General features: G+C 37.5%; 1 protein-coding gene across 1 annotated transcript; it reads right to left on the bottom strand.

Annotated features, from left to right (window-relative positions):
* Positions 1 to 423: 423 nt before the first annotated feature.
* LOC125280548 (interferon-induced very large GTPase 1-like) lies at positions 424 to 14994 on the bottom strand. Its single transcript, XM_048211148.1, has 7 exons — positions 14955 to 14994; positions 13608 to 13707; positions 13049 to 13108; positions 11353 to 11919; positions 10695 to 11288; positions 3828 to 4930; positions 424 to 3330 (listed from the first exon to the last, which is right to left on the bottom strand). Exons 2-7 carry the CDS (start codon positions 13627 to 13629, stop codon positions 757 to 759), a joined length of 4920 nt encoding a protein of 1639 aa, XP_048067105.1. The 5' UTR covers positions 13630 to 13707; positions 14955 to 14994; the 3' UTR covers positions 424 to 756.
* Positions 14995 to 27780: the final 12786 nt, after the last annotated feature.

Raw genomic sequence — 27780 nt, 5'->3', positions numbered from 1 at the left:
TTTTGACACAGAGTCAATGGGCTCCGACGAGGAATTCACACTCACAGCGCCTTCGAGGAGTCAACGGGCGGGGAGAAGAGGAAGCATCAGGCAGGGGACGGGCAGGCCTGTTTTGAAATTATCTTAGTTGTGTAGTTCTTAAAAAATGAAACAAATCAAGCAGGGATACTTACTTGTCAAGCAGAAATGTGGCTAACTCTGCATCGGTTTTTAATCCTTTCAGGACACGTAGCTCCCTCCACCTCGGAAAAGCCGCTCCGATATTTACCCTCGTTTTATTTCGGGCTCTATCTAATTCTTTCTTTTTGGCTTTTTTATCATCGTCATCTGTCAAGCTCCAGAGGAGCTTGATTTTTTTCACAGATTATCTGTCTCATATTCTACTGTCAGGACATAATGACAGGTTTAACAAATATGTAAAAAATACATTTTTACAAAAGTTACCTACTGCAGCTTTAATATTTAAGGGACATTCAAAGAATGTTGTTTAAAGAATATGTTCTCTGTCAACATTATGAGAACATTTACCAAACACAAATGAAAATATTGTGATTTCATTTAAAGTGTTTAATTATAACACTTGCATAACCTTTACATTAATAAAAAAAAAAAAGTTAACTATAGTTAACAATAACTATGGGACAAGATACAAAACTTTCAAAACAAATGTTCTATTAATGTTACTGGAAAAACATTTGTTCATAACTTTGAGAGAACCTTGTAGAATGTTAGCCAAAGTTACGACAACATTCCCTGTTAGCTGGGGGCAAATAGTTCCTTCAATATGTCCTCCCAGAAATTTTTAATGTAATCTTTTAAGTCTGTCAGCATCATTCTATGTGATTTGGAGGCATGAGTTATAATAGTTTCCTTTAGTTCTTGAAGGTTGTTACAGTAGTTTGGGTTTGGTGGTGCCATGGGTGGGCTGCCCTCCCAGAGCTGAGCAAAATACTTCACATCATACTGAACATCAAATCCAGTGACATCACTGAAACATTCTGCATCATAGACCTCATCCTTAGCAGCAAGTTTTGTCATCTCATCAAGTTTCTCCTTCAGTCGTCTCCTTCCCTCCATGTTTTTCTCTCTGGCTGTGACATCAGAAAAGTTCTGATGCACAAACACACAGGTGGGATTCAGTCTGACCTTCTTCATCCTCAGGAACGCCTGAAAAACAATCTGAAGAATCTCCTGCAGTTCAGTTGGGTTTTCTCCAAAGATATTGATCAATGTCAGGTTTCCAAGACCAACAACAAATGTGGCCAATTCATTGTCATGATGTCTTGTTGATCTTCCAGCCAGTTGTAGACCCTCAGTATCAACGACCAGAATACAGTCACAGTTCATCTGTGGTTTCATCTCTTCTGAAACTCTGACCAGCTGCATGAAAGCTCCTTTGGTGCACCTGCCAGCACTGATGTCAAACTGGAGTCCAAACATGGCATTCAGCATAGTGGATTTCCCAGAGCTCTGAACCCCTAAAACTGACAGCACAAAGACTCTCTGGTCTCCCAGTTTCTGGATGAGTTCATCTAGAACAGCAGAGATCCAGATCATAGGTACATGATCAGCTTCTCCATCCATCAGCTCCAGTGGAAATCCAGAGATCATCATCTCTGCTGCAATACTTGGGAGAGATGAGAAGTCAAAGTGCAGTCCTTTCTTTTGCTTCTTCACAGATGAACATGATTCATAGATCTGACCAATCTCTCTCATGATGTGCTCCAAACCAAACACTGCAGCTTGAAGATCTTCAGATGTTTTGACATGTTTATTTTGTTTAGGGCGATGTTGTCCATATTTATCAGGTTTCTCTTTTAGTTTTACAGTTGATGCCCATTTTTCATTATACTTGAGTCCACCTGAAGTTTGTTCATCCAGAAGGATTGTAAGCCATTTAAGGAAAAACATCATCTCATGTTCAGCACCAGTGTCAATTTCTGTAATAAAGAACTTTACAATCTCACTAACGTCAGATTTATTCTGCTGTTCACGGATTTTATTCATTTCTGTTTTCTTTTTATTTGTTTCCTTTTCATTTTCTTGTTCTTCTCCTTGAAGTTTAAGTAGTTCTTTGTTCTTCTGACTCCACTGATGCCACAGTTTCCCCTGACAGGGGAGAATTGATTCTTTATTTTTTATCAGATCTTTCTTCTTCAGTAAACTCATCATCTGCTGTGCTGCTTCTCTACCTCTCCTGCAGTCATCATCGTCTTCCTCATCTACTCTGATGTCTGAGTGTTTGGTTATATCTTCAAGTCTGAAAGTGGAAGATGGTTCTGAGAGACAATCATTTATCGCTCTTCTGAGTTCTTTAGATACATCTGACTGATTTCTGTCTTTCAAACCAATGTTGTATTTCCCTTTCTGCATCTCAGGTAGAGTTGAAACATCCTCAGTAAAAAGACAAATGAGTGGCTTTGAGTCCTTGTAGAGTTTTTCTACTTCTGTCATGCTTTTGTCATTCCTCTGAAGTTTTGGCAGAATAACAACATTGACTGAGGCCATTTCTGTGAGGATCTGAAGCTGTTTCTCATGGTATCCTGCATCGCCATGAAGATTACAGAATGCAACACAATCAGTGAATTTATCCATGTTTTTCCCAGAGGGGCAGAACCAGGCGATCTCCACCACTCCATCCATCAGGACTCTGGTTCTGCTGCTGCCTGGGCAGTTCCTGTGGAAGAACGTGTTGTGTTTCTCATTGATCAAACTGTTCATCAGCTGAGACTTGGATGAAGACACAGAACCAAACCTGAAGAAAAACACCATTGGAGTTTCTGCCTTGTAGATCGGCTGGGTTTGACTGGTGATTTGATTGTTGGTGATTCTCATCTTCCAGCTCTTGTTGATTTGTCTGAATGTCCAGAGAGGAAACTCAATCTGTTGTGTGAATGGATCAGGAACAAGCAGAGGCAGAGCATACTGACACTGGGACAGTTTAGTGACCATCAGCTGCTTCAGGAAACCATCAGCACAATGAAATAATGCCATCTGAACATCCATTGGGTGGATTTGCACAGATTGACTCGTTCCTGTGTTTGATAAAGATAAATCTTTAAAAATATCTCTCTCATCTTCAAATGAGTCATTGTTCTCTTTAGCATGAATGCATCTTGCTCTGTAGTTCATCATCAGTAGCTTTTGTATGAATGTCTGAATCAGCTCTTCTTCAGCACAAGACTCATGAGACTGTAATGAATGTTTAGTTATCTGAAGAACATCTGCAGCTCTCAGTTTATTGTGGTGCCTGTCAAGATGAAGTCTTTGCAATAGATGCTGTATTCTTTCTGCTCTGACTTCTGCAGTTCCAATGTCTTTGATTTCTCCCTGTTTAAAAGACAACAATACAGTAAACTAAAACACATAATTTAAAACATTTATTGTTATCATTATTAAAAGCAATAATTATTTTTGTTTTGCAACCATGCACTTGTCCTGACAATCACTTGCATTTCATACTGACTGATATTCCTGTTGACTGACGTTTTGATTATGTTCTTGTGTTAATTTGGATGTAATAAATTCTTTTATTTGAGTTTACTCTGCTGTGTCATCTCCCCTTAATGTCACACCGTTGAGCCAGGTGTGACAAACTGTCATGTCATCTGACTGTCCTTACATTTTAAAATCATTTAATCATCAGTATTTATAATGAGAAAAGGCACTGACAAATCCATAAAAATAAATCAAAGCTTTTTCTTTTGTACTCAATCATAACAGATCTTCAGTTCAGCTCAGCATGACTGTCTGCATTGCAACGATTTTTAAGAATATTACTGACACATAACAAAATAAGTCCACTCCAGGTTTCTTTGAACACTCACCTGTAGTGAATGACCAATTTCAGAGCAGAACTTCTTCTTCATCTTCTCTTTCTCTCGTTCATATTGCTGTCTCCACTCCACTCGTCGTCTTCTCAGTTCTTCTTCATGCTGTTCTTCAAGGAGTTTCAGTTTCTCTTCAAAATACTTTTGTTGATCTTCTCTCACATTTCGTTCTTCTTTCAGTCTCTTCTCTAAATCCTCTAGTTGTTCTTGTCTCTCTCTTTCTATTCTCTCTTTCACTCTGATTATTCCCTCCATTTCACTCTTCAGTCTATGAAACTGTTCATCACAAATCTGTTTCTCTCTCTCCCACCTATTCTTATCCTCAGCGTCTCTTCTATTTCTCTCTTTATCTTGATTCTGTCGTTCTTCCTCCATCACCATCTTCATTCTCTCTTTCTCTTCTTCTAGTTTGTCCATCAGTTCCTCTCTTTCTCTGACTCTGTCCATCAGGATCTTCATTTGTTGTTCTTGTTTTTCTCTTTCCATCTCTCTGAACATCTTACATGAATAGAAACTCCCTCCGTTTGCTTTTACCATAGCGTCTATCTTCTTCAGTAGATCAAACACCTGTGTTCGGTCTCCAGTCTGATTATTATTATTATTGAACACATGGAATCTGTTTCCACACGCTCCAATCAGGTTCATCAAAGCAGATCCAGGTTTTCCCAAACACTCCTCAATAGTTTTGTCCTTCAGATTATCTCCTCTGGTGAAGAGCACCATGGTGTACATTAAAGATTTCTCACCAAACGTCTCTTGGATGATCTTTACTGATGTTGTTTCTTCTTTAGTAAAGCGTCCCAGTGATATCAGCAGGAGAATGACATGTGGTCCAGGCAGTATCATGGAGATGCAGTTGCTGATTTCTCTCTGGATCTCCTCATTACTCAGTTCAGTATCAAACAGTCCTGGAGTGTCGATCACAGTAACGTGTCGGCCATTGATTTCAGATGTTTCTCTCTGATTCTCTTTAGTAACTGATTCAAAAGACTGCTCCACTTTAAATACATTTCTTCCTAAGATGGTATTTCCTGTTGCACTCTTCCCAACTCCGGTTTTTCCCAGCAGCACAATCCTCAGATCTTCACACTCTGTTGAATCTGTAAAAGAGGAAGTGCATCAGTTTTAAAGCCTAAAAAAAAAAGAGTAAATATTCTGAATATGTAATTTGTAGGGTGATCATTTCATCTCTACATAACCCAGTATTTGTGAGAGGTCTGCTTATGTAGCATGTATATAGTTTTGTATGAACAGCTAAAGCATTGGGAGGATGCAAGTTTAACAGATGTTGTGTTAAGAGGTGTGTTATATGGTATGTATGTGCAATTTTGGCCACGATTTGGAGGTCTGAGACAAACTTTGAGAATCCTAAAAGATTCCTATAATCCTAGGCTCATCCGTTTTTAACGTGTCTTAACTGTCGTACAGTCTGTCATATAGGACTGCTGAGATCCCACAGTGTGACACGAGGATCATGTTGGTACAGTCTGACAGGCAACAATCGTAAAGGACTATTATATATCGCAGTACAGTGTGCACCCGGCTTTAGGCACATTTTGAATGTCTCTCTTGTCCGACACATCCATCTGAGGTCTTGGAATCTTTACTAATGAGCTTAGTCAAGTCAGGTGTGTTTGATTCAGAATAAGAAAGAGCTTTATTGCCAAGTATGTTTACACACACAAGGAATGTGTCCTGGTGACAGGAGCTTCCAGTGCAGGAGAAAGTATTGACATAGTGCAGACATACATAGAAATTACACAGAAATTATTACATTAATTGATTTAATGAATATGTTATTTACAAGTGTACAGATTATGATGTAATTTACAGATGTACAATTTTAGATGTTGTGTACAAATATACGATTATGGTAGACAACGTACAGTCATGAGAGTTTAATTGTTCAGGATGAATATAGTCTGCAGGATAAAAGATCTAGTAGGGTAAAGATCTTGTAGGATAGGCAGGGAGGAACCAATAATCTTCTCAGCTGTTCTTACTGTACATCATAGTCACCTGATGTCAGATTTGGTAGCTGAACCAAACCAGACAGTTATAGATGAACACAGGAAAGACTTGATGGCAAGTAGAACTGTTTCAGCACATCCTGTGGCAGGTTGAACTTCCTTGAAGGAAGTACAACCTCTGCTGGGCCTTTTTCACAATGGAGTCTATGTGAGTGTGCCACTTCTGGTCCTAAAGGCAGGAACACTAACACCAAGTCGACGAACTAGTGGCGACAAAAGCAGACTACGGGGTTGGCTCACGTCAGCAGCGTCTGTGTCCAAAGTTGCCCTGACACACCAAACCGACGCTCGACAGCCGATGGCCAAGTAGCAAGTCTGTTCTGAGCCTGTGTAAGATGAAATTCCTTTCCAAACCAGCAGGTGGCAGTAGCTGAATAGCCAATCAGAATAATCAGATAGCCGATGGACTGACGAGTTCAGACGCCGATTCAACATGTCGAATCAGCCGAAAAAAAGCCATCAAGGACCAACTTCAGCCGACAGTGCAGAACACACTGAGAAAACTAATTCGGCCGACGAACAAAAACTGCCAGACGGCCGACCATCGACTTGGTGTGTTCTTGCCTTAAGAGATGGTGGTGCCCAGGAACCTGAATGACTCCACTGCTTCCACAGTGCTGTCCATGATGGTGAGAGGGGGAGAGCAGGGGGGTTTCTCCTGAAGTCCACAATCATCTCCACTGTTTTGAGCATGTTCAACTTCAGGTTGTTGTGACTACAACGGACAGCCAGCAGTTCAACATTTTGGATAAGTCTGATGACTGTTGTGTGATCTGCAAATTTCAGGAGCTTGATAGAGTGGTCTTTTACAGTGCAGTCATTCATATACAGGGAGAACAGCAGTAAAGAGTGGACAAAACCCTAGAGGGCACCTGTGCTGTTAGAAAGCTGGTGATCCACTGACAGATTGGGGTAGGTGTAAGGTCTGCACAGGATCAAAATTTAGCAGGCCCACCATAAACTGTGTTTAAGCCTCAACTCCTTGAACTTTTGTTTGTAAATCTCACATTAGCTCTGGCCTGGTGGACACTAACAGCTCACGGGACACGTTTTATGGCTATTTCGATAGATTCCTGATTCTGAACATCTCCCTCGTGACTTCAAACGACCGCGGCCAACTCAGATTGGATTATTGCAAGCCATGTGTCCGCATACCAGACAGCACTAAAATCGAATACACATACACGCACACACAGAGACACACACACAAACATGCATGAAGATTGTATGCACAAATATGACTGTGCCTAAGTGTACCTGCCGTTGTATTTCAAATTGCATATATGTATCCCTAGTTCGTGGGTTAACTGTAGTTGTGTTAGTGTCATTTTAACAATAAAATTGGAGTATAAACTATAACTTCCCTTGTATGCCTTTCCCACCTGACAGTTTTGGTTTCTTGGTAAAGCTCTCTTTATGCCTCATTCAACAATGTATGTCACATTACTGTAAAATGCATTGTTCTATTTTTAATGGTACTGTGAAGAAAATACACTCTGATCTGATACTTTATAAATTATGCAAATCAAGCCGCAAGACAAGACAAAGAAAAGTTTTGCCCGCCAAACCTTACACCCGTATCAGTGGCGGACGGTCCCAAGGAGGCGTTCTGGTTGTTGTCCTTAAAACACAATGACACGCGTCTCCTCGTTGCACAAATTTTCCTGTTGTCAAGCCATCGTCATCCTCCATCACCTAGGAGACTGACTCTTGTCTTCTTTTTCCGGTTATCTTACGCTCAAGTTAAACCTTACTTTGGAAAACCCGCTGGAGAACGCCCTCCCGGAAAGGACCAATTGCTCCAAGCCAAGCGCGCTGATACTCTACGAACTACAGCACACTTACTGAACTCATGCAGGTAACCTGTTAAAATTAGTTTAAACTGATTTCTCTGCTGGCTCTCAAAGGTTTAACTGTTTGTAATTTGCCACTGTTTTGATCACCTCTTTTTTCTTGACTTTACTTTCGTTTTCTATCTATATGTGTAGTACTTGTGTATATTCATGCTCGATTGTTCTGCTGCTCATTCAGAAAAAACAAGTCACTTCTACGTTCATTTCCGCAACACTGCTTTACGCTTTGATGCTATAATAGGAATTTATTCTTGTGGTGAGAGAATGAAATTTCTTTCATAATAGTCTATGAGAAACTTAATGGTTTGCTGGACAAACTAGGATAGTTTCTCTAAACAACTATTAAACTAGAACTAATCATATATTTAATTGATTATACTCTGTTGTAATTAATTAACAATATATGTGCATAATTATCTCTTGGGTCGATATATGTATCATAATTAATCATAAGGATTTATGATTTATTATATTCATATATTTCACCCATGAATTGAATAAATACTTGTAATATCACTAAAGATCGTTACATAGGCATGGAGAGCTGGGTCAGTTTGGCTGTGAGAAGTTTAGGCATGATGGTATTGAAGGCCAAACTGAAGTCCACAAATAAGATCCTTGTGTAAGTCCTAGGTCTATGTCCAGATGTTGCTGGATATAATGCAGTCCCATGTTGGCTGCATCATCCACAGACCTGTTTGCTCTGTAGGCAAACTGCAGGGGGTTCAGCAAAGGTCCTGTGATGTTTTTCAGGTAGGCCAACATCTGTCTTTCAAACAATTATATGACCTGACCACAGACGTGAGACTGACAGGTCTGTATAAAGTCCAGTGATTGTTTATTTTGGGGACTGGGATGATAATGGAGCCTCTGAAGCAATAACAACAATAGCAGTTCAGTAACACACCATCTCTGGGCAATTACATAGCAACATGTAATTTGCAAAGTTTAAAGCTCTCATTTTAACACAATTGGTGTATCATGAAAAATTAGTATTTATGCCACCAGACATTCCCTTGTCTGATGTATACCATAAAGCTTACATGATAAATTTGGTAATACACATGTAACTATCCATCATTTTTCAAGTTTCAGGCAAGCGGATCCACAACAGGTTTAGCACCTACACTCTGTTGTTATGTATCACCACTACTGTCCCCCGTTCTCATTGGTTTGCAGGCATATGGGGGATTTAATGTGCAGGGAAATCTGTCCGCAAATTGCTCGCCAAGCGGAAACGTGCTATTGCTGACAGATCTCGATCACCAAAGATCATATGATGAAAACTATCTAGAATAAATCAAATAAAAAACAACTCATAACTGAAACTAATAAATGTTTTCTGAGTTAGTGTACAGAAGATATGTCTGAAAATAGGCTTTCTGATTCATTGAATGCCTCACGCCCTCACTGTGCCCTTCCTCCTTCCTTCACTTTTTGCTGCAGAATCCTCAACTTGCAGTTAGACGATATGGGATTGTGGCTGTGAAGAGGTAACTGCCAGCTTAACGCGGCGATAAAGAATAGTATATGAATTTGTAGTTGAATAAGGACATCCCATTTTCCAGATCCAATTTACATGGCACAGATTTAATCGATAGATTTGTGCTTGTTAACTGCTAAAATAATGCTTGTTGATCTCTGCTCTAATTTGACAGGGGTGAGGGTACTATTTTGACAGGTTATAAACACAAAAGTTTTTATATCAAGAAAAAACAAATTTTTAATTTAGAAAACCTTCAATAATTAATTTAACTGTAAACTGTATGTGTTACAAACCACTATTCTTATCAAATTGTTTTAATTTTCCACTGTTTTCTTTCTCAAAATGGGATTATTCTATTAATAAACTCTAAATTGATGCACACCAGGATTTGAAAATAATGTCCTCAAAATTCAAATTATGAGGACAAAAAATAATCAGTTCCTGATTTTTTTATTTATTTTAATGATAATTAAGCAACACCACATGAGCAAGAGTGCTGATTATCCCTGAATATATTGCAAATGTGTTATATTATTGAACAGTGCAACAAACAATCATATTAAGAAACTTACATTTTATGCACAGTAAAAAAAAAAAACGGAAAAAAAAGCTTAAAAAAAAAAAGGCACATCAGAATCGTTGCGCTTCTTCGAGCAACGTGTTTCATTCCTTATTTAACATTTTCGAATAGAATGATTTGAATGAATGGTTCAATGACCCAGTAAAATGTGAATTGCCACCATCTACAGGTGGGTTTCCACTGTTCTCGACTCTGAAGACCTGCAAGTCTGTAAAAACAAGACTGTTTTTCTTTTTTTTTTTTAAATACATTTTTGGGAAAATTCTTGGGGTGCCTGTGCCCCAGTACTGATCAAACTCTAGAAACGCCCCTGCATCCTAGGTTGTTAATTGATAGTATATGGGGACTGGAATTATACTGAAAAACATTACTGGTGTGGATCTTGAGACAAAACAAAGACAACTTACAGGTGTCACAATCTCCAGCTGGAGTGTGCTTGATTGCCACCAGAGGGCACTCCACCCCAGACTATTGCCTCTCTATCACAGACTATATTTCCCTTAACTCACTGCCTGGACTCATCATTCCTGATTACATCCACCTGTGTCTCATTAACCTTGTTAGCTCACCCTATAAAAGCCTGGTCAATTCTGTCAATCATTGCTAACTAAGACTTGTACTTGTTATAACTGCATTTCTGAGCCATTGTACTCCAGTGTCTTGCTTTTTGGATTCTATTTGTTCCCTGTATTTCTCTGTTTGCCTGTACTCTGGACTTTATAATTTTTTGGACTGTCTACTCTGTGCTTTTGACCTATTACCCATTTTTGCATCCTTAACCTTTGCATCTAGTAGTTTTGTGATTGGTCACAAAAACCATTTGTAAATGTCACATCTAGTTTTTTTGTTTGTTTGTTTTTGTGTGTGTGTCTTTTTGTCATTTTTCTAGTGGTAAACTGATTTTCTGGTCATTACCTTGTGACAGTAAATTTGTCTCTAGTAAGTCGATCTTCTTCTTCATCTCTTCAAATTGCAGCAGTTTTTTCATCTGTGCTTCCAGAAATGTCTCTGTGGAGAAAAACTCTCCTCTGTTTTCTCCCATCATCTGCTCAATGTTCTCCATCAATGTGGACACTTGTGTGTTGGGACCAAAGAAATTATGTCTTCCTTCAAAACATTCAATGACAGACTGTGTTTCTTCACAGAGTTCTGCTGTCTGATGCTCTGAATTCTGTATTATGAGGATCATCATGTGTTTGTTGATTCTGGAGCTGAATATCCTCTGGATCTCCCCCATTTCTGCTTTATCTTCATTATTGAGTGGAGCATCAGGAATAACTAGGAGGAAAACATGAACTCCAGGATGACAGAGAGACACACAGCGGAGAGTCTGACGCATCACTTCCTCCTCTGAGAGCCGACTGAGAGCTGGAAGCTCCACCAGACTGATCAAACATCCATGAAGCTTCACGTCTCTTTCTGTCTGCTGCAGGATCAGCTCTGATATGGAGGATTTTAATGTCCCGTCACTCCCACACACAACCAGATTAAGCTTCACACCCTCTGAAACTAATAGAAGAAAATTAAAAAATGTTCATTTATCATTAGAAACATCAAATATCAGTACACTTACATCTTTCTGTGTCCTGTTGCTTCATTGTGAAATACTGTGAAGCTTCATCTTCAGCACAATCTAGGTGCTGTCCATCATTGTTTTGCACAATGTCCTCAAACATCTGCAGAAGATCATCAGGAGAGCTGCTTCTCTGAAGACTGAAGTGTCTGTAGAAGCATTTCCGAATGATTTTATGTAGGATGTCATTGGTTTCAGTGGGCTCTTGTGTGGTGAGCACCAAGGTGTGTTGATAAACCTGCTCAGAGAAAGATTTCAGTACCTTCTCCACACACTCCTGATCTTCTGCTGAACACTGATCATGTTTGAGGAGCAGAACGATCACATGAGGTCCTGGATGAGACAGATTCACACACTCTCTCACTGTCTGTGTGATCTGATGATCTGAGATGTTTGTCTGGAACAGCTGAGGGCTGTTGATGACCATCACGTGTCTGTCCTTCAATCTTCCTCCGACTCTCTCTACAACATCTGGAGGAGCTTCACTGTCAAACGCTTCTCGTCCCAACAGGAAGTTTCCCACTCCACTGTTTTCTGACACACTCTTCCCCAGCAGAACAATCCTCACTGCAGCATAAAACATGTTTTTAGACTTCTGGTATGGCATGTAATAACTTACAATGTCAACAAGGTTTTTACATCAAAAACATCCTAATTTAGAAGTAATAATCTGCACCAAACTGTGTCTTGTTTAAAAATGAATCCACTGTAAAATTAAGTGAATTGAACATTGACATGATCTGGAACTAAATCAAGTTCCAAACATAGGTTCGGGAGGAGCCTAAACATTCAGTTCTGTCAATCATCATTACATGCATACTATATAAGCTGCAAACAACGCGTCATTCCATTGACAAATTTTCCCGGCAACCCTCCTCCTCCCCGTCTCCCTCCGTCTCCTCCTCTAAAAAAAAAATAGAGGAAAATATAAAAATAACAGTTTCCTCTTTCCCTGGGTCAAGTTCCTTCTCTTGGTGTGCTTTGCCCTCATTCTCACAACAGCAACACACTGAAAGTCTGCATCAGGACCTCGGTGGACCCGACTCCCTTGCCTCCCTATGGCCTGATGCTCCAGGCCAACACTCCGGTAAGTGTTTTACACACCACCATACACAGCCACTGTGGGCCCTCCGACTAAGGTCAATGCTCAAGTGCCCCACAAGTCACAGGTTTTTTGGGATGCAGAGACTCCCAACATGATGGACCTTGCCCCATCTCGCTGCAGTCTCCTTCCTAAGGGTAACCTTGATATCGCACACAGTCGCTTGCCCGCATTTGCACCGCTTTGCCTCGTTACATGGCACAGTAGCTGTGGCGTTTAGTATGGGGACCCCCATACTGTGTTTATGCCACGTCGTAGTGAATGACAGATAGTATAACCATGACATGACAACTATGAACGACAGATGGTAAACCACGTTCCCTGATGGAGGGAACAGAACAGAGACGTGTGTCCATCAGGTCTCAACTCTACACTGATCAGTGATGTGGCTCCTCATAACAAAACTGAAGTGCATTTTACATGCGGCTGGCCTTAAATACCCATATGCATGGGTATGGCCTCGCATGCAAATTTTGCACACCAATATCACTCGCATTCCATTGGCCTTTTCAGGTGATTGGGGCTCTCAAGGACGGTCCCTCATACTGTTGTTATCACCACTTCATGTATTTGTTTATCAATATAAAGACTTACTCGCAGGAGGATGGTCTCTGCTCCATCTTTTCCTGTTAGCAGGATTCTGGGCAACAATCACTGTATGAAACAAAAGATTCACATTCAACAGAAAACATCAGTCAAAGGGAAAGTGTGAGATCAGATTACAAAACAGTCAGTTCAGAGTTTGTCAGTTTTGTTGCCTTCAGGAAATTAACAAATTTGAGCTTTCACTAAGTAATAAAGAAATAGTTTCACAAATTCACATGTTCATATCCTTGAGCATAATAAATATTGGACTTGCTGTCCAAGATGTAGGTCTCAAGCTTATGACTTGACTGGAGCACAGAAAAAGCATCCTTGTAAATGTAAAAATAAGATTGTAATGAGATGAGAGAAAGGGAAGAGGGTAGCGGAGTCCTGGAAAAAAAGGTCACATTGGTAAGGTAACTCCTGAACCTTAAATTAAACTTCATGTTGAAATTTCCTTATTATATATTATAATATAATATACTAAATACTTTTTAAAATTCTATTGACAGAATTAAATGACAAAGTTCTAGAACAATCATTCGAAACACTGCTTTGTGTTTGTCACCTTTGTTGTCTGCGCTGGACATGTTTGTATTCTGTTCTCTCCGTCTCTTTCTTTAGTTTTTAGATGATCTGTGATTCCTGACAACTGTTTGTTCATTGTCCTGCAAGAGATTACACCGAGACTCTGTTCATTTCATCAGATCGTGTTGTATGGATCTGCAAGCCTGCTCACAAGTTTGATTCCACACACACACTGATCAAACGGTCAGCTTTAATTCACTGCAAGTCACTTTAGATAAAAGACTTAGATATCTGCTGAATACATACTTGTATATTGTTGAACATAGCAGTGGTGAGTGGTATGTTTTTTTTATACAGAAACACATTTTGACTTCAGTTCTGTTATAATTAGAAAAAAATGTATTATTTTTTTTTTTTTACTAATAATAGCATCAATAATCATAAAACAGATATGACAGGATGAATGTGTTCTCTCTCTCTCTCTTTCCTGGCTGAATTAAAAAAATTAAAAACAAATAAAACAAAACAAACAAAAGAATGACTGATCATTCAAAAAGTTTTTTTTTTCATACACTGTAAAAATTGTCAACACTGTTGCCATTGATTTACTGTTGATTGTACAGTTCTTTACCATAATCTACTTTATAATATGTTACTGTAAATATACCCTGCAATAAATTAAAAGTCAAGTTAACTCATTTCATTTGCAGAAACTAACTGCCCTAATTGGGCCAAGTAACATTTAAGTTTATAAACTAATATTTATAATGTGCTAGTAATCATTATGTGCAAAAAAAAAAAAAAAAAAAAACATAAAATAACACTTCAGTTCAGCTTTTACTCTCCTTTTATTAAGTTCATATAACTTTTTTCTACTAAGTGCATTTAGTATTTTTTTTTCCTCTTGATTTTACGGTAAACTACTGGCAACAATGTTGTCAGTATATTACTGTTTTTTCTACAGTTTGTGGATGTGTCTTTTTATCTTACACCTTTAACCATTTCAATCCCACAGGAAAATCCACTGAGATAATTAAGTGAATATTTAAGTTATGATGAGCACCTGCTGTTAACAAGCAGGATCACTGAAGGAAAGAGAAACAACAAAAACAGAAAAAAAGAGAAGAGCAGAAACACAAGAACTACAACTGTCACTTCCAGCCACTACACATAATTACACTCATAATTAACCAGTTTGACCTTATTTCTGTCATATGTCTACAGAAGCACTTATTGAGAATTACCAGATGTTTTGATATTGATGTTTAATTAAACATGTTTGGCTTGAAGTTACCATTATAGTGATTAGTGTTTGCTTTATTTGAGCTCTTGACCATTAACAAGATTAGTTCACTTTAAAATGAAAATTACCTTAAGCTTTACTCACCCTCAAGCCATCCTAGGTGTATATGACTTTCTTCTTTCTGATGAACACAATCAGAGATATATTAATAAACATCCTGACACATCCCAGCTTTATAAGGGCAGTGAATGGGACCGATGATTACAAATCTCAAAGTGCATCCATCCATCATAAACATACTCCACGTGGCTTCAGGGGATTAATAAAGGCCTTCTGAAGTGAAGTGATGCATTTTTGTAAGACAACTATTCATATTTAACAAGTTATAAAGTCGAATATCTAGCTTCCGCCAGACTGCCTTCCATATTCAACTTACGGAAAAAGTTTAACTGATGCAACGTCAGTTACGCTTTCTTCCTAAGTTGAATACGGAAGGAGGTTTAGCGGAAAATAAATATGGATATTTTTCTTACACAAATGCATTACTTCCCTTCAGAAGGCCTCACCCAGTGTCTAATCCCTTATGGGGACGAAGAGCTGTCAGTCAATACATCGGAAAACAAATGAACTCAAATATTTTGTTGTAAATGTAAAAGTAATGTGTTACTTTACTAGTTAATTCAAAAAAGTAATTGATTACGTTTCTTGAAATGTGTTACTCCCAACACTGGTCCTGACATATTTATTTATGAACTGGGAATCAAACTCAGGTCGTCTGAAGCTCAACAAAACTACATCTTAAAGCACTGCCTACGAGGCTATCGGATTTGTTATTTTAAAGATATTTAAATAAATGTTATCATAATACAAAATAATTATTTTATGTGTTACACAAGCCATGTTTGTTCAGTGATAACTAAAAAGGTATACATTACTATAGACACAGCAACTACAACTGACTTCCAGCCACAGCTTTAGATTAAATCAAATCAAGACAAAAGAAAAGTTTAAATTGATCAAAATCTTAGAAAACAGTAAAATCCTTGGTGTCAAATTAACACTGATTTGTGTTTCTATGGGAACCACCAGTAGGGTGTTAAAAGTAACACTGAAGCAGTGTTAGAGTTAATTACACAATTAAGTAATTAATTGAGTGAGTGATGACTGAGCATTATTCAAGACACCAGGGGCCCGTTTCAGAAAGGAGGTTAAGTGAAAACTCTGAGTATGTTAACCCTGAAATGAGGGAAACTCTGGGTTTTCTGTTTCAGAATGGGAGGTATGTCAAACCCGAGAAAGCAGGGTAAGTCAAGCCCGTTTCTGAAAGAGAGGTAACGTCTACTCAGAGTCAGTTACCATGGTAACTTACTCTGTGAACCTAAACTGGTCGGGAGCAGGTTTTCTTCAGTAAACCCAGAGTTTCCTTCGATCTCCTCCCCCTTTTTAAAGTGCAAGTGATATTTAAATAGTTCACTCATTCATTCACACTGCAAAAATGCTTTTCGTACTGAGTATTTTTCATCCTATTTCAAGTACAAATATCTAAAAATTCTTAAATCAAGATGGATTTTTTTATATAAGAAAATAATATAAGATATTTAGTCTTGTTTTCTGGGGGAATCTAAATTAAGTGCATTTTACTTAAGTAAAATGATCAATATCTGCCAGTGTGGTAATAAAAATAAACTTAATGCAAACGGAAAGTGTCGGAGTGTCTACCCAGGTGAAAAAAGTGCAGTAAAATACACTTTATTTTAGTACTCTTCCATAATGTACTTAAAGTGCTCTTTTCCATGCACTTATTTTTATACTAAAAGCTCTTCTTTAGTACTTAAGATCATCTTAAGAACATCTAAGTGTACTCAACTGTGCTATTCTGAGACACCATGAATTTGATCTAAAGTGTGCTTTTAATATACTAATATCTCTGTATTTAAAAAAAAATGTATTAAGTTACCACTTGTAGTACACTTGAACCCATCTTTCAAACACTTTTAAAATAGACTTATGATGTATTTCAAATATAAGACTAATATATAATGAATATATACAAAATGTATTTATAATTTATTGCCTACAACATTATGAATACGTTTTGTATATATTTATCATATATTATTCATATATTTTAAGTACTTCATAAGTGTATTTTCTATGTCTGATGAGTACATTTAAAGGTGTATGAAAGGTGGGTTCAAGTGTACTACAAGTGGTAACTAAATACTTTTTTTTAAATACAGAGATATTATGTTAAAAGCACATTTTAGTTCAAATTCATGGTGTCTCAGAATAGCACAGTTGAGTACACTTAGATGTTCTTAAGATGATCTTAAGAAGTACTAAAGTACAGCTTTTAGTATATTAAAAAATAAGTGCATGGAAATAGAGCACTTTAAGTATAGAAGTGTACTGTGTACTAAAATAAAGTGTATTCTCCTGCACTTTTTTCACCTGGGGGAAAATGTACTTATAACTAGTATATTAGTAATATATTTGTAAGAAAATCAATGTCATTTAAATTTAGGATTACTATATAAAAGTCTATTAAGATTGAACTAATTTTAAAGCAATGAAAGCATATTTTTAACAAATACACTAATAAAACACAAAAACTGCGGTGAAGTATTTAGTATACTTTTCCAAGTGCAGTGAAGTACTACTGAAGTACAAATATACATTGAATTAGTGTATTTAGTGTATAACTTTGACACTTTTATTTAGCACCAAAATAAATAATGTAATACAAATGTACTTGCTTGTATTTAAGTATTTGTTTAATGCACTCAATATACTTTTTTTCCACCTGGGTATTACTAAGTGCAAATTCACAGTAGCTCCACCCACCAGTGTCACACCAGGTTAAAATTGCCACACATTCTAGTGGCTGCAGTGGTGTAGGCAGTAGTGTGATGGGTGTGCAGAATTAACTTGTAATGTGATCGACTGGGTTCGAATCCACCTTTTGCCGAGCTCGCTATTCTCCCTTTTCCTGTCACATATCACATCAGAAAGGCATTTATTTTTAATAAAAATGAAGAAAATTTTCTAAAAGTGGAAGTAAATTGCCTAACGAGTGTTTAATAATGATACAATCACTTACACTCTTATTATTGCAACCTGCATTATTTTTTTCTTCTTCTTTTTTTGCATGTGGGATACCATGAACATTAATATTATTTCAATAACTTACAGTTCTACCAGATTTCACCTTTGATATTATAACAGTGATGAGAATTAAACTTGCATTCACTCAGAAGTATGCGGACATCATTTTGTCATGTGCTGTTGCCATGGTGAATCGTAATATCGGAGCTCCATTGATGATGGCTTTTGATAGTCGTGGTGCACACGCTCAACTCAGAGTCAACCTACTCAGAGTCGACTGAACTAACTCAATTCAGCTGTTCTGAAACAGAAAACCCAGAGTTTCCCATCTCAGAGTAAGTCAACTCAGAGTTCAAGTTTAAACTCAGAGTTGGTTGAACCTCCTTATTGAAACAGGCCCCAGATGATAACAATCAGAATCACTGAAGGAAAGAGAAAGACAAGAAGTACAACTGACTTCCACCCACAGCCTTAGATAAAATCAAAGAAAGATTAAAAAAAGACAATAAATCTCTCAAGATCTCAGCAGAGGAGAATTAAACAACTTGCAGAACCTGATTTCGTCAAGTGCAACATGGTCCTGGGTCAACATCTTTGTTGTTGCTGGAACAACATTCCAATAAATCAGATTTGAGGGACATTTTATGTCAAGTTTAGGCTTACAACCAGGGTTAGGTGCCTCTACATCAGTGTTATTCACCTATCATTTCCCTATATTAGGGATAATATAGATACATTGTAGGTAGGGTTAGGTTTAGGGGTAGTTATATTTAGGATTAAATTTTCAGACAGGATGTTGTTCCAGGATCAACAAAACATGTTGACCCCAGAACGCGTCTAACTCTGCAAAATCAAGACATGCAAACAACTCCAAAAACAGCATTACCAGCTTCACTTATTACTAACCAGTTAAGAATTAAGAGAGGTTTAAATGTTGATGTTTTATTGAAAATCAGTGTTGCTTTAGTTCGACAGTTTGACTCGTTAGTTTTTTTATTTATTTATTTTTCCTGGCTGCTGTAACTGTTTTGGTTATGGCAAGAACAGCCAGAGAAAATGTGACAAGGTGATGTTGGTTACTTACTGATGATAAAAATCCTGGCTCCCAGCATCCATTGAGGCATGAAATATGCTACCATTGTTGAGATTCATATGCTGATACTTGATGTCTGTGTGTGTCTAATATTTACACCCCACAATGTATTCAATGTATTCAAAAATCAAAATTATGAATGTGTGATCTGTGAAAATAGAATATTGTTTGTGTTTTATATTTTAATATTTTATCTATTAATAACAAATAAACACCTTTGGTCAGTGATGAGATTAGTAATTTTTCTTTATGATGATGAAATGGCTTTCTTTATGGCTTACTTCACAAAAAATTAAGAGTTTTGGAGAAAATTGTCACAAGGACCACAAACTGACATAAAAAGCCAATAGTCAAACTGCCATCAACCATCAACATCTAAATCTCTGTCAATTCTCAAAAAGCAATATAGACAAATGACAGAAATAAAGTTAGTCTGGTTTGTAATAATGGAGATTTAATGTCTTTTCAGTTTATTTAATCTAAGGAGTTCTTTCTCTTCTCTTTCCCTCAGTGATTCTGCTCGTTATCAGCAGGTGTCTTCAATAATCGAACAATCAACACGCAATTAATCATTTAATTTACTCACCATCAAGCCATCCTAGGTGTATATGAATTTATTCTTTCAGCAGTGTTTCCCATACATTGAATAGACTGTGGCGGCCCGCCACATTCTAATTTGTCCCGCCACAGTCTCAAAATGAAACGGAAATAGGTTTGTCGCGATATTTAAATTACCGTCTGATAATTGCGCTCTTTTATATGGCAAAAGTGGGAGTCATAGAGCAAAATAAGAAGACTAGCACCAATTAAGGTTTCCTGCACTATATTCAAAGTCATCTGAAGCCACTCCATAGCTTCATGTGAGGGACAGAAGGATATGTAAATCGTTAAGTTCACGGTCAGAAACTCGTCTTCCCCCTGCTACAGCTGTGTATCATTCAGCACTCAAACAGCGCGTCGCGTTCGGTAACGACAGTCAGCACGGTAAAACTCTCCAATATGATATATTCCCATTATACTTGATATGTAGATAAAGGGCTGTGGATTTACATAAAATGTCTTTATCCTGCTGGAGTTTATTGCTGTTTCTGAAAGCTGTTCATCATATTGGCTATAGGATGTCTGTTAGATCGCACAACACAAGGACTATGAATTGGCGTCACACGCACAATAAATGGAATTTAAAAAAGTGAGAAGAAACATATGATTCATAAACTGTTAGATGCAGATACATACATGGATTCTCTTTGTACCGTGAACTTTTCAACGCGCAGCGCAACTGTGCGCTCTGACTCAATATTGCTTCAAGCACATCATTCTGCACCCGGGATGCGCATAAGCGGTTTGTGCTGCTGTTTTGAAGCGTTTCATATTATCATGGTTTTGCACACTGAAAGATTATTAATAGCCTATTTTGTTCTGTCGTATCTATCATATCTTGTTGCGCATTAAAAAGCTGCACAATACATTTAAAATAATAATTATTTACATATAAATCTAATATAGTTTTTTCATTTCATAATACAAATAGTAATTTTAAACTTTTTATTAACATTTGAATTTGTAAAATTACTGTGCAAAGTTTTTTTGGGTTTTTTTTCCCAAGAATTAGGCTACAATATTTCTTGCTGCTGAATTATATACTCACCTAGTTTACTTATTTATTTATTGGTCAGCTTATGATTATATATTTGTATTCATTTGTTATTTTTATCTATAATGAAGTGGTGTGTTTGCATTCTGGATTAACAAATCAAAGAGTGACCATTAGTTCCACAAATACAGATACAGGCTCCCACTAATAAATTAATTCAACAAAGATAACCTCTTTTGCTACATATTTTTAATGGTTTAAATGTATACTCTACATGTTTGACCACTTATGAACTATCATTTAGCCTACTATATGTTGTGTACGTGACTAATGTGCCCTACCATCACAAATAAATAAATTACTTTTAGAGCACAAAATTGTTTACAAGAGAACAAATTTCTTCATTGATCTAGTCATCAATTTTGCTCTCAGAATGCACCAGATTTATGCATTTAATAAAATGTACAAAATTGTCCTCCGGGGGGACATGCCCCCGGACCCCCCTAGAGGTGTCCACCCACCACAGTCTCACAAAATCCTGTGGGAAACACTGTTCAGCCAAACACAATTAGAAAAATATCCTTGTTTAAAACTTTATAAAGTATAATACCGAGCTTCCGGTGCGACAGCCATAAATATTTGACCTATAATGCCCTATAGATTTACTACTGTAGATGAAATATAAGTCTCTGGTGTCCCCAGAATGTGTCTGTGAAGATTGAGCTCAAAATACCCCACAAATCATTTATTATAGCTTGTCAAATTTGGGTGTGAGCAAAAACATGCGGCCGGCCACTTTCCAGAAGAGGGTGGAGCTTTAACAGCTCGCGCTTCGGTTTCTCAACAACAACAAAGCTGGAGAATCTCACGCAGCCAAAATGAGGATTGTCAGTAACGGTGTTCAGCCTTACATTGTTCAAACCGGAGTCGACACTGATGGAGAGACTCAGGAAGAAGTTACAACTTTTAGAATGAAACTGGACGTTTCTGAATGGTTAGTGGATACATTTATGTAGTTGCTGTGGAGTTGATTCAACTCATCCACTAGCATGTGCCGTCATGTTAATCTTTTGTGTTGAATTGACCCTCGTTTGTGAAGCAGTCCGGCGTAAAATGACGGCATGACAACAACACTCTACTAAAACAACACTTCCTCTTCTCTAAAGCAGCCCAACATGGCCCCGCCCCCTTTGTTGTGCGTTCTCGGGGGCGGGGTTTATGTAAATTTTAGGGTGAGTGATGTCACTAACCTGGGAAGAATTTTGGTGTATTCCCTACCAGCCATTTGTTAGTCCTTAAACAGATAATTAATTTAAAGAAAATATCTCCCTTTGCATTGAACTTTGAGCGTCATAACTTTGCAGATGTTGTTTATGCTCAAACAGCAACATTACACACTAACTAAAGTTAAAAAAGCGAAATCATAATCAAGACCCCTTTAACTTCCACGACGTATTACACAATGACATGATGTACTACGTGTTATAACATAAGACATAACATAGGACGCTATGGCGTAGCGTAGAACGTCATGGCATTGTATACAACGTCGCAGAAGTTAACGTTTTTTAAACACTAGCCGAATGTGTATGTATGGCTGATATGCCAGAAGCTTACTTACTTTAAGCATATTTTAAATAAATAAAAATAAATTAAAAAATAAATTTTAAATAAGCATATTTTTCTTACACAAATGTATCAATTTGCTTCAAAATCGCATCCTCCAATCACTCTCATTATAAAGATTGGAAGAGCCAGGATATGTTTAATATAACTAATTTTGTTTGGCTGATAGAAGAAAGTCATATACACCTATAGGATGGCTTGAGGGCGAGTAAATTATGGGGTGAACTATCCTTTAACGTACCTAATTAACTCTAACACTGCTTCTGTGTTACTTTTAGCACCTTGGATTAACAACTAGGATTGTACTGTGCACCTTTAATATACAGACCATACTTGTTTGTCTTGCTGGAGGACATTTTTCTGTGTGTGCTGTGAGTAAAAGATCGTGACACAAAACGAGATGTGAAATAAAACTTAATGACTCCATAAAGCAATTTTTTTTTCCTATATGACAGTAATAGCCCTTTCTAGAGATCTAAATTAAAACGTAAATGTGTAAATTAACTGATGGAATTAGTCAAACACAAAGTTATGTTCAGTTAGTTCTCTGGATATTTATTTCCCCATTAAAAACAATCATATCAGCCTAAATAAATGTGCTGCTTTCCTGAAATACATAAAACCAAATGACTGAAGAGAAGGATTTGAATTATTTAAAGCAGTTAAAATTTTACATTTGTCTGATGAGAACTAAATATAAATTAAAGTACTAATTTATACACCTTAGCGTTGAACACAGATGTATTTTTGATTTGGATTTGACAAAGAATAATAGTGAAACTCACTGAAGTGTTGTATCTCACAATTACATTTAACAAAAATAAAGAGAGTGTTTATAAGGAAATGTCATACCTGTATGCCGAGGTTCATTATGGTTGTATGCTGTTTCTTTTTGGACAAGCAGGGGGAAAAAAGTAAGTATGTGGGTGGAGTCAGTCACATTAAAAAGTAATAAACCCTGTTTCTTTCAGTCTAGTCTGACATGCAGGAAGTGCAGGTAAAAGTTCAAAATGACAAAGACAACAGCAGATAACAATACATACTTTCAACAACTAAAATAAAGAGTAAATGAGTAAAATCTGTCAGTATCTAGTCAAGTCACTTTTATGTATAAAATGCTTTGTTCAATACAGGTTGTTTTAAAGCAGCTTTACAGTGATAAGAGGAAAATAATGGCAGCAGCTCTAAAAGAAGATAGTGTCCTTGTTCAGCTGAAGTCAGTTCAGTGTTGATTCAGTTCCATTGTAAAGATCATCAAATAATTGGTTCATTTGGTCTATAAAGCAGCTCTGCAGAAAAACACTGATGTCACACTGAAAAACACTGAAAACACTGACGTTCTCATAACTTTGGCTAATGTTCTGGCATGGTTCATACAGTGCTCAGCGTAAATGAGTACAGCCCCTTTGAAAAGTAACATTTTAAACAATATAATAAATGAACACAAAAACATTTCCAAAATGTTGACAAGACTAAGTTTTATATAACATCCGTTTAACTTCAGTCCATCAGTTTTACTCAAATTAGTACACCCCACTGTTTCTGGAGAAAAGCTAAATTTTAGACTACAAATGTCTAATTTAACAAGAATTCAACTGCAGGTGAGTCTAATTATTCATTACACAGGTGTCCAGCAGACAGTTGACTATAAAAGGGTGTTAAAACCCATTTCATGCTGTCAGCAATGACACCACATGGAAGAAAAAATGTCACAAGACCTGAGAAAGAAAATATTTTTTTTACACCAGAAAGGTGAAGGCTTACAAGAAGATTATTGTAGATCATTGAAGAATATTGTAGCAAAAGTGGTACAAACATTTTAAAAAGATGGAACTGCAACCATCTCACAGAGATGTCCAGGTCATCCACGGAAGTCTCTTGTAATGAGAGGTGCAGCAGAGGATGGTAGGAAAGCTCTACAGATTTTGAGGAACTATTATGCTGGTAAAGGAAAACCACAAATAATTAGCCTGTACACAGAGTTAATGTCACTGCAGAAACTGGTAAATGAGAGCATCACAGATTATACAAGCTGAAACCGCAATCACAGCACTCTGAAATGCTGAAGAGAGTCTGAATAATGGACAGTTAATTGCGATGATTTTGAAAGGTATATCATACAAAGTAATGTAAACCTAATGCTTGTTGAGTTCAAAACCAGGTTGAGAAGGTTTGAAAGTACAGAAATGTTTCACAGCAGAGATCCAAAAATGTTGTGAAAATCATATATTCTGAAGTATTAAAAAAGGTGCAAGAAATTGATGGTGTTTTATGTTATCTAGTGTAAGTGATCCTGCTTGACAGCTACATGCTTGAGTAATACTGCACCCAGTAAGAGAGAGTTATTTTTCTGTGGCCACAAAAAAAAAAAATAAAATATAATTTCTGAGTTTATAGATGATTAAAAGTAAGTGTTCACTGGACAAATAGGTTAATTATAATGATATTAATTCTGTTACAAGTTAAAGCTATTAACTGATCAAAATTTGTATCATTAATTATAACTTGTAATTAATTATTCATATTTTCTTTCGAGGTAACTTGCTAAATAAGCAAGTTTTTGAGAGTGTTGACAAAAAAATATTAAAAACTGCATCATCCTACAAGTATTTTAAATTATTATTGTATGTGAATAAGGAAGTCTGAATAAGACATACAGAAGCTGCAATGGTATGTAAATAAGGAAGTTTGAATAAGGAACAAATAACACAGCAAAACCCCCAGTGTTAAATTATCACTGCTCAGTGTCTCATAGGTTACACTGAGTGTTCAAAACTAACACTGGCAATGCTTCCACCTCGTATTAAGATGTGTTTTGGTCAATTGGATCACAAGTGGATGACGCTAAATACAGGAGTAAACAAGGTGTAAAACATTTTGAACTTTTGATCCAACTTCTAGAGGTAGTCGAAAACACAATCGACCGGATTGCTATCATAGCTAACATTCCACTTTAAGCCATACAATCTCCTCATGGATGGAGCTCTGGAACTGAGTATGGTTTCAACTACTTCAAGGGGTGTTATAATGTCCGCAAACCATACTCGGGCCAGCCAGAATGGAGCTACTGATAATAAATCAGCCCCTTCTCTCCGGACTCTCTCCAGAACTCCCGGGAGCAGAGAGATTGGGAGAAAAGCGTACAGGCATTGCCTGGTAACATTGCAGCCTCACGAAGCTCCGCAATATCTTCAACTGTTGGCCCTTTGCCCTAATCAAGATCTTTAAGAAGATCAACCTGGAACACTTGCAAAATAGATGTGGTGTGCAAGCACGCACCAGCCCGACCCGCAGCCAAATAGGGGCTTTAGGAGATGATGCAGCATCAGGTGAAAGATAATTGGCCAAAGCCTCTTCCAATCATGGCGTCACCCCATAGTGGTTCTCTCTCACCCTCACGATATTACTGTAATCAATCACAGGAATGTTGGACACACGAGAGGAATAGGGTCTGTTCCACAATTTAAACAACTCATTGGCAAGCCCCGGTGATGCGGCTGTGCTCTATGCGTCAGGAAACACTCGTCCAACTTGCTTTTTGTTTGCGCTTCTTGTCTTTCACGTGGCCAGCTGATGTTAAGTCACAACCTCAACAAGCTCCTCATAATTGGTGACATGAAGTGGCGAGTTTGCTTCAACGTCCTCTGCTTCAATGCTGAGAACATCATCCACCTCCTTAGAGGCAGATATCTCATGCATAGGGCTCTGCACGCAAAAAGGCCGCCCTCGGATGGGCTTCTGTACGAGGAGGAAGAGCGTGCCAAGAACGTGCCTCAGCAGTCTCGATCTCATCTGCCAACACTGTATGCGAACCACAGGATCTGAGACAATGCACCACCTCAGCAGATGTGGGAACAGAACCCTGGGGAGCGTGTGCCTGGCTGGCTTCATTGAACATGGCCAAACGAGAATGCATTACTCTCAGTGGGAGTTTCTCGCACTCACCGCAAGCAGCCCCCTCAAGGGCTGCCCAAGTGTGCTACACTCCCAAACAGTGCACACAGAGCTGATGTGTGTCCCCACCCCTCAAGAATCTAGGGTAGGGATGCACACACTGTCTGAACTCTTCCTTTTCTTTACTTGCCATTTTTATATTTTTATAATTGAGGTTGTGACTCATAACCCCGCCACTCCCTAACAAAGCCCTGCCTCCTTTGGTGAGAACCTGCACTTTATTTTTCCCACTTCAATCACTGTCTATTACATAATATTGATATTCGTACTGGCATTAAATGCCACAGTTTAAAGGGTAAATTAATTTATCACAGAACATACATACATACATACACACACACACACACACACACACACACACACACACACACACACACACACACACACACACACGTTTACTTAGCTATCTAAAAGGGGACATTCCACAGGCGTAATGGTTTTTATACTGTACAAACTGTACATTATATTCCCCTACACTATACTACCTTTAATTACTATGTGTGGTGTCTGCTTTGTCTGAAGAAACGTCTTTCTTCGTTTTTGGCTGCTTTATTTATTTTATTTATTATTATTTTTTTTTTACTAAACACCAGATGGCACTGTTTCAACACTCTCAAAACTTTGAATCTTTTCCTGGAATAATCAGTGCTTCACGAGGCTTCATTTGTTCATCTCTGCTGCTGGGTTCATCTTTCTGGTCTAGCTTTCTGTAATAAATGTCCATTGGAGGAAAGCTGAATGAACTCAAGAGCAGTTTATTCATCAAACATAATCCATTAAAAACGCATAATAAACAAAGATGTAACAGACTTGGAACACAAAAAAAAAAAAAAAAAAAAAAAAAACATGAACATATTAATCTTTACCTAACCTAAGTCTCTGAGATCCTGACACCTTGGACTTCTGGAGACTCCAGGTAGGTTGCAGTTCTGGAAAATGGTGGCGCTGGAGACTAAAGTGTCCCTGATGGTTTCACACATACTTCTTCACCTTAATTCTTAATTCTTTTGCAGTTAACATGTCTTTTCCTCTCCAGCTGTTTTTGTCTGACCCTGCTGACCCAATGAGCATTTCACTGTCCAATGGTCATGCCTTAACTGCAATTTCTAGTATTGCATTAGTATTGCATCCTTCTCATAGGCATTTAATAATATTTGAATTAAATCTCTTTTTTGGCTCATTTTATCTGTAAAAGTAAACATACCTAATAATTCTGCAGAGCTGAATATACAACGTTTTTCACTTCTACCCTTCATGAACAATTATATATCACTTATAAATGATTAAATACAAAATTAATAGTAGTTGTTATTAAGGTTGATGTGGTTTGGAATTGGTAAAATGTTCTTGGAAAAAAAGTATGATCATAAAATCAGCATGCATAATAATTCTGCACACAGTGTAGGAGAGGAAATAAAGTCTTTACACATTACGCACACAGAACAAACATGTAATAATAGACACTGTCTTATGCACAAACTGTTTGTCCACCCATCAGAATAAACCACTTTCCTTCTAGATCTGTGTAACTCAAACCACAGCAGCAGTTTCACTTTGACTCACAAACAGAGGTGTTAGAATCACTGTGAACTGACTGG

The sequence above is a fragment of the Megalobrama amblycephala genome, linkage group LG1 (assembly GCF_018812025.1).
Source record: "Megalobrama amblycephala isolate DHTTF-2021 linkage group LG1, ASM1881202v1, whole genome shotgun sequence".
NCBI classification, from domain to species: Eukaryota; Metazoa; Chordata; class Actinopteri; order Cypriniformes; family Xenocyprididae; genus Megalobrama; species Megalobrama amblycephala.
The sequence above is the reverse complement of the archived record's forward strand: the minus strand, read 5'-3'. Positions and strand labels throughout refer to the sequence as shown.